Raw genomic sequence first — 15,304 nt, forward strand, 5'->3', positions numbered from 1 at the left:
TCGGGCTCTCTGCTCAGCAGGGAGCCTGCTTGCCTCTCTCTCTCTCTCTCTCTCTCTCTCTCTCTACTTGTGATCTCTCTCTGTCAAATAAATAAATAAAATCTTAAAAAAAAATTTGTACTGGTAAAAAGACTTTAGAGACACTTCACAATAGAGAATAAATATTTTTAAAATGTTTTAACAGTAAAGAAGAGAGAGTCTTGGTCTGTTCAGGCTGTTCTAACAAAATACCACAAACTGGTTACTTATAAACAACAATATATATATATATATATTTTTTTTTTTTTTTTGGTCACAGTTCTGGAGCCTGGAAATTTGATATCAGGATGCCTGCATGGTCAGGTGAGTGTCTTTGTGGTTCCTTGCCAGTACCTTTCCACTATGTCCTCACATGGTGGAAGGGGTGAGGGATCTCATAAATCTCTTTTATAAGAACATTAATTCCATTAATGTGGGTTCTACCCTTCTGACTTAACCATCTCCCAAAAGCTCTACCTCCTACTACCATCATACTGGGCGTTAGGATTTCACCATATGAATTTTGAGAGGGACACAAACATTTGGACCACAGCAGAGAGGAATTCTGATTTCTAAGATGAAATAAATACACTTTTCCATATTTTTCCCACCAAAACTTTGCACATTATATGTAGAACCCCACACATGATATGTAGAATACATGTTAAGAAACTGAAAAGTGGGCTGAAAAAACCATACTGACTAGAGACTTAGAGCATTGGAGTTCCATTTTCTACATGGAAAAGACAAACTTGTTGATCCCTGTTTATGTCACATGAAGTTCATTTAGATATGAGTCATTGTTATCCCAGGGTGCTTTGGTGGCTCAGTTGGTTAAGCATCTAACTCTTGATTTCCGCTCAGGTCATGACCTCAGAGCCCTCAGATTGACTTCTGAGTTGGGCTCTGTGTGGGAGCCTTCTCTCCCCCTGCCCATCCCTCTGCTCAAGCTCTCGCTCTCTAAAATAAATAAATAAATCTTTAACAAGCTTTGGCATATAAATGCTCTTTAAAATCATTGGAAAGAGGCACCTGGGTGGCTCAGTAGATTAAGCCTCTTCTTTTGGCCCAGGTCATAATCTCAGGGTCCTGGGATCAGGCCCACATCAGGCACTCTGCTCGGCAAGGAGCCTGCTCCCCCCCGCCCCTCTCTGCCTGCCTCTCTGCCTACTTGTGATCTCTCACTCTGTGTCAAATAAATAAAATCTTTTAAAAAAATAAATAAAGTCATTGGAATGCATATATTAATTAAAGGAAAAATTAGTCGATAAAGAATAGAATGGGTATCAGGATTCCTGGGCATTTTAATATTTAGTAACTTAGAAGGGAAGGAGAAAGTACCATTGGGGAAGTAGGAAAACTAGAAGAGTACAGTGTGACAGAACCCACGGGAAGAAATTACAGCATTTCCAGAAGTTGGGAGTCATAAATGAACTGAATGTTGCTGTGAGTTCAAGGAAAGAACCACAAAATTGAACAACTGACTGGCAACATGGATGTCGGAAAAATCCTTATTTAGACTTCACTGTGTTCTCTCCCATTTGGAGCACAAAGCATTAACAATATATATCACTAAATGATGTAATTTATTGCATTTTCCCTTATCACACTTTAATCGTGTTTTCCAGTTTGTGAATTTATTGAGAAAAGGAACCTTATATTTTTATACTCCTTAGCCTTTTGCACAATGCTAATTGTTATTAGCATATTGGGGTTTATGTTTTTATCTCAGTGGTATGCTTTGGCTTCGTCTTCTCCATTTTGAATGTTACATATTCTTTGTATAGTATGGTTATAAATCATTAATTATACTTACCCTTTTCAATATGCTTTTTCTTTCTGCTATTAATCTCATACTCTAATAAAAAAGTAAATAAGAAAAGTAAATAAAGAAGAAAATAGTAAGTAGTTAAAACTGTTTTGGCACTGTGAAATTTCTGAAATTGCCAGATTAACTGTAATAACAAGTAACAGTAATCTTTCTTGGGGTGCCTGGTTGGCTCAGTTAAGTATCTGTCTTCAGCTCAGGTCATGAACTCAGGTCCTGGGATTAAGCCCCACAGTGGGCTCCCTGCAGGGAGTCTGCTCCTTCTCTGTCTCAGCCCTTTCTTCCAGCTCCCTCCACTGCTTATGCTCTCTCTTATTTATAAATAAATTAAATCTTTTAAAAATGGTAATTTCCTTTGTTTTTGTAAAATTGTAAATTATTCCCACAATACAGATCAAAATAATAGATATTCATTACCTTGAATTAGCAGATTTTATCATTTTATGATAATTCTAGTTGTTTTGCTTTTCAGGTAAAATTCATAGTTTTTGTTGATGCCACTTTGTGCTCCTCCTTAGTCCTATTCTTTTCTCTCTTCCCCAGGTAACTATGATCTTCAAGAGACTGTATATTCTTCCTGTGAATGCTTTTGTAAGTTTGAAATACATATTTTATATATATATATTTATATAAATTATACCATATTATATACATCCTATCCCAGTTTGAATCAATATAGCTATTGCAGTGTTTCAACTTAATGTTACATAATTTATTCATGTTGACATTTGTAGATTTAGTCCAATTTAGTAATTCTAAACCAACATGAAATCAGAATTCATTTCATTTTTCTACAAATACAAGCAAACAGTCTAATTTTAAGAAATGATTTGGTTTTATGGGGCACCTGGGTGGCTTAGTTGGTTAAGTGTTTGCCCTCAGCTCAGGTCATCATCCCAGGGTCCTGGGATCAAGTCCTTCATCTGGCTCTCTGCTTCATGGGGAGCCTGTTCTCTCTCTACCTCTGCTTCTTCTCTGTCTCTCATGAATAAATAAATTTTTAAAAATCTTTTAAAAATGTCTTGGTTTTTACCTAAAAAATTAAATCTATGTCTATCTATCTACCAATGAATAGATAAAGAAGACACGGTATTTATATACAGTGGAACATTACTCACCCATAAAAAAGAATGAAATCTTGCCATTTGCAATGACATGGATGGAGCTAGAGTGTATTATGCTAAGTGGAATAAGCCAGTCAGAGAAAGACAGATACCATATGATCTCACTCACATGTGGAATTTAAGAAAGAAAATAGATGAATATATGGGAAGGGGGAAAAAAAATAGGAGAGAGAGAAACAAACCGGTTATAAGAGACTCTTAACAATAGATAACAAACTGAAGATTGATGGAGGGAGGTGCATAGATGGGTGATGGGTATTAAGGAGGGCACTTGTGATGAGCACTGGGTATTGTATGTACATGAATACTACAATACATACATACATACATGAATCACTGAATTCTACTCCAGAAACCCAATATTGCATTGTATGTTAACTGCCTAAAATCTAAGTTAAAAATAAAAATAAAATAATTAAATCTAATTAACATGCTAACACACTAAAAACTACAAGTTAAAAGTCTGTTCTTACCTCTAAAATTTCTTCAATTTTTATTCTTGGGCTCTCAAGCTCTTCTGCCTTTGCTTTTTTTTTTCTTCTTTTTCAATTTTTGAAATACATACTTGTGTGCATGCATACATACAAATTCCTTCCTCTCCCAATTTTCCATTTATTCCATTCCTGAATGGTATCTGTGTACTTTGGTTTATTAAGACTTCTGGAGACTACTAGCAAAGCTTTTTTTTAGGTGTAAGTAGGGAATTTGCTCTCAACTCTACTCTGTCTATGATCTTCATCTCTTAGAGAAAGAAATGAAAAACTGTAGAGAAAATTTTTCAAAAAGTAAAGACTGGTCATTATAAAACTTTAAAAGAATTCTACTGTACCTTAAATCCATTCAGGGATTAATTTAAATTTGTTTCAAATAATTCAGTTAGGAATTAATGCATGGGTATTGCACTAAAACATTTTCATGTTAACAGAAGTGCTATATATGCTAAGATCCCAAGATATTATTATGGCATTCATATTGTAAGATAAAAAAGAAACAAGTGGGAAATGATAGGTAGAAGAGTTACCTGGTCACATGGTTACATGGGCAAGTTCACTTTATGAAAAATTGTTAGACTGAACATTTTTCCTCATTTATATATGTATGTACTTTTCTGTGTGAATATTCTACTTCAATAAAAAAAGTTAGAGAGGGCGCCTGGGTGGCTCAGTCGGTTGAGCCTTCGGCTCAGGTCATGATCTCAGGGTCCTAGGATCAAGAGTCCCGCATCAGGATCTCTGTTCAGCAGGGAGCCTGCTTCCCTCTCTCTCTCTCTCTGCCTGCCTTTCTGTCTACTTGTGATCTCTCTCTGTCAATAAATAAATAAAATCTTAAAAAAAAAAAAGATAGACATAAGAGATTGATCAACCTAATGCAATATGTAGATCCTGATTCCAAAAAATACAGTGTTTTAGGCCTTTATTGACATTTGAGGACATCTGATATTTGCTGCAATTAAGGAAATATTAATTTTTAAAAAGATTTTATTTATTTATTTGACAGAGAGAGACACAATGAGAGAGGGAACACAAGCAGGGGGAATGGGAGAGGGAGAAGCAGGTTTCCTGCTTAGCAGGCAACCCAACATGGGGCTGGATTCCAGAACTCTAGGATTGTGACCTGAGCCGAAGGCAGACACTTAACCAATTGAGCCTCCCAGGCACTCTGGAAATACTAATGTTTTAAGAGAAACAGTGGTATAGTCATGGTTATTATATTTTTGTCCTTATATTTTAGAAACATAGGTAGGTATTTAATGGATGCAATGAAATGTTATCTGGGATTGGCTTCAACATATCCAGGGGAGTGGAGCAAATAATAGGAAAAAATTCTTCATGTGTTGACACCTGTTAAACCTGGATCATATATATTTTGGGGTTCATTATACTATTTCTCTACGTGTTTGAATTTTCTATAATGCAGTTACTTGTATACACACATGCATGCACATAAACTGACACTTCATTTCTCATGCTAATAATGTTTTTCCCTTTCTCATACTGGTTTTTTTTTTTTCCCCTTAACTCAGTCATTTGGAGGAGAAAAGGAATCTTTTGGAAATTTTCATTACTCTTTTTAGACGCAGGATGGCACTGTTTGAATAAGTAATTAGCCAATGTCCATTGCTCCTCCAATAGGCTCCTTTCCTTTATAATGTTAATACTTCCTAGGGCAGTTTGTCTTAGTTGAGAGTAAAAACTTTTCAGATAACGTGTAGAGATGATCCTATTTACACCTTAACTTTAGTTTCCTGTGCTGGCAGTATCTATCTAATACCAGTTTTTTAAAAATTAAGGATAAAGTTCACAACTACTTAAAGGGTAGTTTCATGCAAAAACAGTTCTGTACCCGCTCTTCTTACTTATTTTTTGTGTTTACAATTATTGCTAGGGGATTGGTCATCCATGTATCTTAATGCAAGTACATCTCTATCTATCTACCTAACTATCTATATCACCTATCTATCTCTATATGAATCCTCCTTATTTAAAACTGCCAATGCCAATCACAGGACGTATTTCTATTTTTTAAATGGATTTGAGCCAAGTATTACTGATTAAGGTCAAGATGAGTACTATAGACTATAGACAAAAGCTTTCCCCTTCAACCTTCAGAAAAAGAATGGAAATAACTGTATTCTTGGACGTTCTCAGTCTGATTCATGCCTTATTTTAGCCAACTATTCATGTATTCACCAGAAGAATTACACCTACTACCTCCGGTGTAGGAAGAAAAAAAAATGTCAAATGAGCAATAATGTTAGCAGAAGCTTGAAACTTAAGAGCGGGTATTCAGAAGCGTCCTCCCCCCCCACCTTCCCTCCGGTCCAATTCCCCTTTCTGGTTCTGGCCATCGGAAATTGACTTGGCGTTAACTACCGACTGGAATTTCAAGGCGTCAATACCCCCCCGCCCCCCCAACCCGTGTCCCCCCCAGCTTCGGAAACTCTTAAACCTTTCCCTACCCTACATTCAACCATAGAGACAGATAAATGATGCAGCAGATTACACCGCTGAAAGGCAACATTTGTCCTGAGCTATTTTCACATTTTTTCCTGTTTCCGATTTGTGTGCCAGACTTTTGTTTGCTTGCTTTAGGACATGGAAAACATATTTGGGCATTTCCCCCACAGTTTAATGCCAATGGCTTTCTCCCAGCAACTGAAAGTGAAAGTGCTACGTTTTAGTGGTGTTTTATCCTTTAAAGTGTGTACTAGCAGCTGGTGTGCACGGAGATGTGGGGGTGGGACGGAGGGTGGGATTGGGAAGCTTGAAGAACCAGTTTTGAGGTTTTGTTTGTTTATCTTGAGATCGCAGCAGGGTTCCTGTTTTTTTTTTTTTCTCCCTTTTTTGAGGGTCTGACTTTGGATTTATTTTCATTTGGACAGTCATTGAGGTTTCATTCAATGTACTGACTTAAAAAAATACACTCCACTTGTAGCTTTCCCCGGTTGCACTTTAAAACACCAGCCAGTCTCACCCTCATCTGGAAATAATGCAAGCTTCTCTTTCTTCCTCCTCCCCCACTTCCCCCCCCCCCTTCTTTTAAAGCCCCACATAACCTGAAGTCGGTAATCAGATGGAAAATGTGCTGGTCTTAGTTTACTTTAGTCTACTCTCCCTGTTGGTGGCAATTTTACTTGTTGAGGTATATTGAAAAAACACAGGCATTTTATGCACATGTAGCTACTGAGTCTTGAAATATGGCACTGATCTAAGTTTGCTGTAAGTTTCCTTAAGGGCACTTTATGCGTAACTTTTACTATTTTTGTTGCGTGGACTTAAAAAAATGCACGGAGAAGGACACCAGCGATCTTAACAGTGACATTAATTCATCTGAAGTCATTCATCCTCTCCCTCCCCGTTCCTTTTTCCAAGAAACAACTAATCACAAACCAGGCTAGAATTTCTAAAAAGAGGAGGAGGAAGAAAAAGAGGCGGAGTGGGGTAGGGGACTGAGTTTAGAAGGGCCAGAATCTCTCTCATTCACAGGGTGGAAAAGTTGACATTGTCTAAGCCCTTCTGAATGGCTGGTAGTTGGTTACCCTGATTGTACCTCTACCTCCCCTCCCCCTCCACGTGACGACCCAGGACACATGCGCACCCGACGCAGCCCGGCACATCTGCAGACTGACGTCAGTGTGCTCTGCCTCCGAGGAAAAGCTGCCAAAATTTTCTCCTGCTGCAATTCAAGTTGGCTGGGGGCCGGTAGTGAGATCTAGGGCTACTTCAACAAAACTTTGCTGCCCTTCCTGCTCCTCTTGTCTTCTTTTCTCTTGATACCCTTTGATGCTCTTCACATGTTATTTGCATAGCAAAGGCACTAAGCTGTCCAGGAAGAGAGGGCACCACTTCCACCCCCAATAAGCCTTTTTTTCCCCTTCCTTCTTTCTTTTTTTCCTTTCCTTTTTTTTTTTTTTTTTTTTTTTTTTTTTTTTTTTTTTGGAGAGGGGGGGTCGAGAGAGAAAGGGGATTTGCAAAGGCAGCATCTCTGGATGGTAGCCTGGATGTGTTGATGGCATCTCTTTTATTGCCAAATCGCAAAGTCCGTTCTCTAAAGCCCGGTTTAGCCAGACTATAGGATTTTATTCTGGCTGCAGAATAAGTAACTGACTGCTGTGGCTTTGCAAAGGGGGACAGAAAAAAAGAGAGAGAGAGAGAGAGAGAGAGAGAGAGGAGAGAGTACGTGAGTCGTCCAGTGCAATCTCTATTGTTTGAAACTTACCTTTTATCAGAATTTGAAGATGAAAACGGTAAGGAAGACTTAACAATATTCAGTGAAACCGTTTTTGCTTTTTTTTTTTTTTAAATTAAAACTTGTGCTTTGCTTGTCTTCTGAATAACGCGTAGAAAACTTTTTCTCTCTCTGTGTGTATGTGTGCATGTGCGTGTGTGTGTGTTTTTAATGGCAATGAGTGAGCTTGACTGAACTCATTTTACAGATAGAAATCTTTTTAACTCCAGACTAGTCGGGGGTTGGAGAAATCTGGGTCTTGCAAGTATTTTATGATGCAAAAAATACACGTCTATTATACAAATAGACATGTTTTGTGAAATATGACTTGATTATGATTATTGTGGTCTTTTAACTATCACCAAAAAGTAATCGGGAAGGTAATAATGATGTGTATTTTAAACTGATTTCTAGCTTTCTTAAAGAAAAACCTGCATTTTATAGTTTCATGTCAGTGTCTTTAGTAGTCAGACAAGTGCATATTTTATGCCTGGGCTCAGAGGGCAGAATTAATGTGCTAGCTATAGCCCCAATGCTCTAGGATATGTTAAGCTTTTAATAGGCTAATCAAAGAGATGGAAGCGTGTGTTTTTGATTTACTTTTGGCCACTTGGGACGACGTGCTAGACTCATAACCCTCCGGAGCCTTGAATATCTGGGTATGTCTGTGTATATGGTATATGGGATCAAAGTTCAGGGATTGTTGTGTGGGGGGGCAGTTGGAGTGCCAGAGGGGTTTTTGGAAAGCTGCCTTCTGATAATGTGTACTACAATTCCTGTCTTTGGTAATTTCTTTCCTTGTTGTACTAGAGGCAAAGAGAGTGAAAAAGCGCACTGAGAGGGAACAAGAGAGTGAGTTTCTTACTCTTGTTTTTATTTGAGCTGCCGGTGCAACGCGTTTGGGCCAAATGCCAACTGTCTGGGTCACACGCGTTTTATCCAAATAGATTTAGCGCTGCTGTCTGGAAATGGGCTGCTGAATGTTAACTTTAGGATCAACTCAACCAGGGCAGCTCAGACTATTACCCTCTGTCTGGGCGAAGTAGAATGGGGGGCGGAGTGCAGAATGGAGGAGGAAAGGGGAAACTGAACCATTGCTTGGAACTTTTAAAAAGACACTGGAGTGTGATTTTCAACATATTCTTTTATATTCAAATTTCTTCTGGTAATTTACTTTTCTTTCTTCCCTTTTATAGCTTATGTTGATGAGACTAAAATGTAGGAATGACAGTTTTTTAAATTCATGACAGGGAAAGAAATGTAACGTACAACTGGTGTATTTGAAGGAAATTGGGAAAATTACTTTTGGAAATAATTGTTTTTCTGTGTTTCACCAAAGTGGTAACTACAGTTCTGGTTAATGTTGATTTTGTGCTTAAGTGTGATCATTGGTGTTTTGGATTTCTATAGAATAGCATATAGAGGCCAATAACTTGATTTCAAACAAATCAAATACATTCATCTGCCACAAATGGCAGCAAAAAAAAAAATCTATCTTGTTGTACTAATATTTTTGTGATGCTCAAGGGGAAAAACCTCTAACCTCAAGACCTGAAATATTTTAATACTTTTCATGTCTGGGCCAATATGTGTAAGATTAATTTCTGCTCTTGTCTACTCTGACCACTTCCTCTTCATTTCCTTAGCAACCACTAGTAGCTACTAGTGGTTTAGGATGGGTCTCTGTGCCAAATCCTACCCTGTGTGTGAGTTTTATGAGAAAATAAAGAGAGTTAACATATTAAGAAAATTAATAACACGTTCTTAGGAGAAGAAGAAAAGCCAGAAGAGGTGGATAGTTCTCTTGGTTCTACCAAAAGACAGTTGATTATCAACATTTTGTAATAGCCTCAGAAGAAAAAGTTGTTTCTGCTTTTCAACAGAGAAGTTATAATACAGATAGTGTATTATACTTGCCATCTGGAAAAAAAAGTTTGGGAATATATGTAACTTGGAGCTTGATTTTTGTAGAATGATGTTTTGTATGTTTGCTTTGGGTTCATTTGCTCTTCTTGATAGGTGAGTTTTGAGTGTTTTCAATTATACCTTGGGATGGTAATCTCACAAAGTTTATAAATGATCTGGAAACCTTTGTACTTATAGCCTAGTAGTGTCCTTGGCATATAGTAGGTGACACTAAATGTTTGTTGAGAGAATAAATGGAAAATGAAATGAGAAGTTAATTTTCACATATAAAAATTAAATACTTGAAGGGAACAGAGTATTGTTGCTTCCTCTGAAGACCAATCAGCCTTAAAATAAAGAACCAGAGTTAAAATGGATGAAAGAAGTTGAGTAGGATGTTATACATGTTCTTTAGCTCCATAATAATAGCTCATGAGAGGAAATTATTACCTTGGCTACTCCCAGATCACTTGAGTAGGAAGTAAAGATGATAAAGGAAAAAGACAAGTAAGAACCCTTCAACCAGGGAAACTACTGAGGCAGTAACTGTAGAGCAAGTTGTCTGATCTTATTTCCACTTAGCTAGGGTACCTTTGATCCATGGAAGGAAGTAAATAATCCCTTAACTTTACTGGCTGGTACATTTGTATTTGGAAAAAAAAGCATATGTGAAATCAAAGAAAATGGAATTTTTAAATTTAAAATATTTGTAAGCCCAGTTATCATGACCTACATTCTTTGTTATTTGCGCTAAAAGACAATACAATGTTATTGATTGATTCCTATCATCATATTTAACTATTCCACATTTTGCATGAAACGCAAGAACATGAAACTATTTTTGAAGTAAACCCTTTGAAAAGTATCATACTTCTTATGAATAAGATAAGGAGGGGGGTGATAATATTTCCTTAGTCATTAAAGTGAAGTGTGCGGACATTTTACATCATGTGTAATCTAATTTAATTGACAAGTCTTTGTGAGGTAGATACCATTATCTTGGTTTTATTGATGAGGAAACATATTCAGAGAGGTTAAGTAACTTGGAGTCAAGCCAGAACGCCAAGCCTTGTCCTTTCCACAACATAATAATGCTACTCCTATACAATATAAAGAGTTAATACATAATGATTTATGAATAGTTATGTAATATTTTAATGTTAGTTTGAATTATGGAAGCTATATTTGAAAAAGTCAGTGTTTATACACATTTCTTTATAATAGCCAGATTAAGCTCTCTAGCAGGTGTCAGAAAGTGGGTTCACTATTCATTTTTATTGTGTAGGTAACTAAGAGAGGTTGTTATGTTAGTTGTTGTTGATTTTAGTTGACCCTGGTCAACTCATTTACTTATTAAAGTTTCTTCACTGGCTCCAGAAGATTGAGAAAAAAGTGGGGAGTGAGGATGGGTGTGAGAAAGGAGAAAGAAACTCAAATTTCTTGCATGCCCATGTGCCAGGTACTGTAGCTAGTGGTGGAAACAAGGTTTGGTTTAACTTTTTAAAGGTCCCGCTCTTTCTATTATGTACAGTTCTCTGATTCAGGAAACTGGTCTTGGTGTGGCTATGTTCTGTGCTTCAGGGTCTTTCATGAGGCTGCAATCAAGATGTTAGCAAGGGTTCTGGTCACCAAAGAATGCTCGACTGGTGAGGGATCTGCTTCTAAACTCACATATTAGTAGGCAGGGTTCAGTTCTCAAAGGCCATTACGTTGAGGGCCTTAGTTCCATGTTAGTGGTTATTGGAAGGCTGCTCTCAGTTGCTTGCCATGTGAGCCCTTCTATATGACAGCTGGCTTCATCAAAAAGGGAGTCTACTAGTAAGATAGAAATCAGAATTTTTTTATAATATAGTCATTGACGTGACATTTTCTCAACACTTTATTGGTAACATTTTTCAAGTTACTCAAGGGAAGGGAATTATGCAAATGTGTGGATATTAGGAAGCAGGCTCATTGGGGCCATCCTAGAGGCTGCCTGACATAGCAGCAATAATATCCACTTTATAAGATTGTTGTGAATACTAAAAGAAGTAACATACATTTAAAATTCTCTTCATTTTTGGTCTGACCTTAAACTGACTTTCTAGATACTACCTGTTAGTCTTCTCCATAGGAACCAAACTTATTAAATATTACTGAAATGACTTTCTATTTTTTTCTTCCCATCTAGACTTTGTAGAATCTATGTCTTTAATTTGCAATGATTGCTCCCATTGGTTTGAACTGTGAAATTGTGTTCATCTTCCAGGGCCTGTCTCAAATGCCACTTTTTAAATAAGCTTTTCTTGATCCATCCTTCTCTAATTCAGAAGTCATTTCCCTCATCTGATCTCCTCAATGCCATTTCATAATTTTATTATGGCAAATGTCAGTCTGGCAAAATTTATTATGGCAAAATTCATCGGAATTTCTTGAATTTTTTTTCTTTCTTGCTTAGATTATGAACTCTCAAATGGCAAGGATTGTGTTAATCTTTTCTGTAGCCTCATAACAGCATTTTAAGAACATAGTAAATCATATTTGTTGATTAATAAATTAGTTTTTGGATGGAAGAAGTTTTAAATGATTGTAGTTGTTTTATTTGTTGTAATAACCAATATTTTTTGCACCATAGGGAATGAAGTATTCCACATAAATTAATTTTTCAATCAACTACGAATATCCTCTTATATGCCTAAAGTGATTTTCTTTTAATCAGTATTTATTCATTCATTTACTCATTTTTTTGACCAACATATATGTAAACATTTATTATTTAATCCCATACATTAGGAATGTGGAATGAAAATCTTTCTAGTACTTTTTGTGTACTTTTCTATATTAGTAATATGTTATATTATTAAAAACAATTTAATCTTTTGTTCCTGACTCGGGCAGTGTTTTGAATATATATTGAGCTATAACACTTTAGGAACTGTCAGACTATTTAAGGGCCATTTGCCTGTACCCCAAACCATATTACTTTGGGGTTCTGCCACTAATTTCTAGTTTGTCTTTCTTTTTCTTCAGTTTTGTGCTGTTAGTGACGTAGTTTCTTAGTTCCTTTGCTCTTTTCTTCCAAAGTACTATGTGCTGGGAAATCAGGTAGTCACATATGCTTGCATTTTGGTATGAAATGTAAATTCATGGACTGTGAGTTAGGTTGTGAGTTGAAAAGAAAGTGCATGAGATAGGACAGGAAATCTATTGTGATACCTGAAATGAATTTTTAAAAATTCTTTCTTTTTCAGAAAATGAACTTCTTTTATTTACAGTTACATTCTAGATAGGTGAAGTTGTCTCATATGTGTTCCTTTTTAAGTCATATAAGATTTACAGATAAAATCAAGGGGTAAGGTAAATATGGCTTAAATTTTTAGAAGTTTATTTTGTGCTAGTGTCTGAGTGTTCACAGACCGCTGCTAAGTGTCACTCTGTATTTGCAGATATACTCTAAGAAAAAATAATAAGTGTCTTGTATAGCAACAAATCAATCTTGAATATGAGTGTTCTAAAAAGCACATTAAGGAATGGGAATATATACTATTTATCCCTTACATAAAATGAATTTTGGTTGTAAAGTCACTCTACTTTTTATTTTATGAAAAGGAGGTTAGTCACTGTACCCACACATTTTTTTCTTCAAAGCTTAAAAAAATAATTTTTATGATTTCACTTTAGATTCTTTCTTTGATTATTAAGTAACTCTGGCATTATCCTGCTTACCATTTAGGTTTCTGATTCTTTAGTCTTGTGAATGTTTTTAGACTATAAAGAACAAAATAGTGTAATTTAACTATATTAAATCATACTGTATTTTTTGTCTTTTGGTAAACATGCATCAATATTTTTCATTTAACATAAATTTTGTTTGTTTGTTTTTCTAGGTTAAAAAATGGCCATACTTTAGTAACTAATCAGTCAAATGCTTTGCTTGTGAAAATTTTTACCATCATTCTTTTGTTTCCTTTTGGATTGAAAAAATGAATCCAGATACAGAAGAAAGTATGGGATGTTGGAAAAAAGTACCTGTTGAACAGTGGAACATCTAATAATTAATTTGCAAGAAATTTTACAGAAATAAAATTGTTATGCTTCGATTTTGGTATGGTATTGACTCTCTAGCACATAGGTAGCCCTCCAAAAAAATCATCTAGTTTTCTAAATTATGGAAATTTTGTGGAAGACGTTGACCTGGATTTTGAGCCTTATCATGGCTTCATCGGAATTTCATAGTGACCACAGGCTTTCATACAGTTCTCAAGGTAGGGGTCCTGCTTGTGAAAGTGACCAAAAAATACTGCTATTAATTTGATGAGAAAAGATTTTGAATATTTAGTTTAGGTGAATGTTTTCTCTGGGATATGTAGTGATAGAAGTGGAGGCCCACTGTATCAACAGAGTGCTAGTTTCATAAATCTTGAGGGTTCTAAGTAGTCTAACTTGTTATACTAGTATTTAACATCTAGTGTAATTTACAGTTGACTGATCTTTCTTAGATGATAGACCCAGACCTCTTATTTTGAATCCTAAACTATAACAAGCTCATTTATTGCTAAGAGTTACAGGCAAGGTCATGTTCAAAAGGAATCCAAGGGTTTATGCTATAAAAGAGCAAAAAACTAGATTCTGATACAAGGTTCCTCTAATATGGAGGCTTAGTGATAAAAATACTTTCCAAGCTTAAAAATTCTGATATAAGAACTAGAATCTGAGTAAAAAAGTAAGAGAGGTAAGAAGTACAACTTTTCAAACTCTAGTCCATGGGTTCCTAATCTGAATCCATAGAATTGAACTTTATTTATTTATTTTAAAGATTTCATTTGTTTATTTGAGAGAGAGAGAGAGAGAGATAGCAATAGAGAACATGAGCTGGGAGGGCAGGGAGAAACAGGTTCCCCACTAAGTAGGAAGCCCCATGGGGGGCTTGATCCCAGGACTCTGGGATCATGACCTGAGCCGAAGGCAGAAGCTTAACAGACTGAGCCACCACAGAATTGAAACCAGACGCCATGTAGAATTGAACTTTATATTATAGAAAAGATCTAAACAGAGATCCATGGAGTGAATGACATTTTGTTTTCCATGGACATGGCCAGTCTTTATAGATTTATTAAAATGCCTTTTTGATTGCCCTCCCATGAATGTTTGGTAACTAGTAATTTTTTGGTGTGGATGAGCCAAACTTTCAAGCCTTTCTATGTTGATGTATATCTAGAAGTCTATATGTATACAATGTGGCTCTCAAAGTTTATTAATAAAGCTGTAGCATTTAGTGTGAACTCTTACTTATAAGAGATGAAATAAATACTGTCTTTTAATTTATTTCTATTTGGTCATGCTCTCATGGGAGTTTATATTTGTGGGTGAACTCCATGTATAGACAGTGAGGCAATGGACAGGCATTTGGTTTCCCTTAGTGGTAAACCTCACTAAAGGAAGATGTGGTTAAGAAGGTAGATTGGAACTATTAAGTATACATAAATGAGGAAAATATGTGTAATAATTCTTTAAAATTTTTTCAATCTAAGATTTTTTAAACAGCTTTATTGAGATACAATAAATATATGATTTGATTTACTTATGTAAAGTGCACCATTCAATGGTTTATAGTATATTTGCAGAGTTATGCAACCATCACCACAATCAGTTTTAGAACATTTCAACACTCCAAAAGAAACCCTGTGCCCATTAACAATCACTCCCAAATTCTCTCCAAACC

At 36.0% G+C, this 15,304-nt stretch overlaps 1 protein-coding gene across 4 annotated transcripts in view; it reads left to right on the forward strand.

The window, feature by feature from the left end:
• The first annotated feature begins 307 nt into the window (after window positions 1-307).
• ADAMTS6 (ADAM metallopeptidase with thrombospondin type 1 motif 6) overlaps window positions 308-15,304 on the forward strand; it is a 304,096-nt gene continuing 289,099 nt past the window's right edge. For 3 of the 4 annotated variants that reach the window (XR_006605319.1, XM_004764548.3, XM_004764551.3), the window contains exons 1-2: window positions 7,393-7,717; window positions 13,470-13,847. Coding sequence is in view for 3 of the 4 variants with exons in the window: in XM_004764548.3 (XP_004764605.1) it covers window positions 13,751-13,847 (97 nt within the window). In the remaining variant the exon portion in view is untranslated. Of the gene's footprint in view, window positions 343-2,389; window positions 2,438-7,392; window positions 7,718-13,469; window positions 13,848-15,304 lie in introns of those variants that run through there. The other variant, XM_004764549.3, reaches the window with a different exon arrangement.

Source organism: Mustela putorius, unplaced genomic scaffold (genome assembly GCF_011764305.1).
Source record: "Mustela putorius furo isolate JIRA1106 unplaced genomic scaffold, ASM1176430v1.1 tig00000145_pilon_pilon_pilon, whole genome shotgun sequence".
Classification (NCBI taxonomy): domain Eukaryota; kingdom Metazoa; phylum Chordata; class Mammalia; order Carnivora; family Mustelidae; genus Mustela; species Mustela putorius.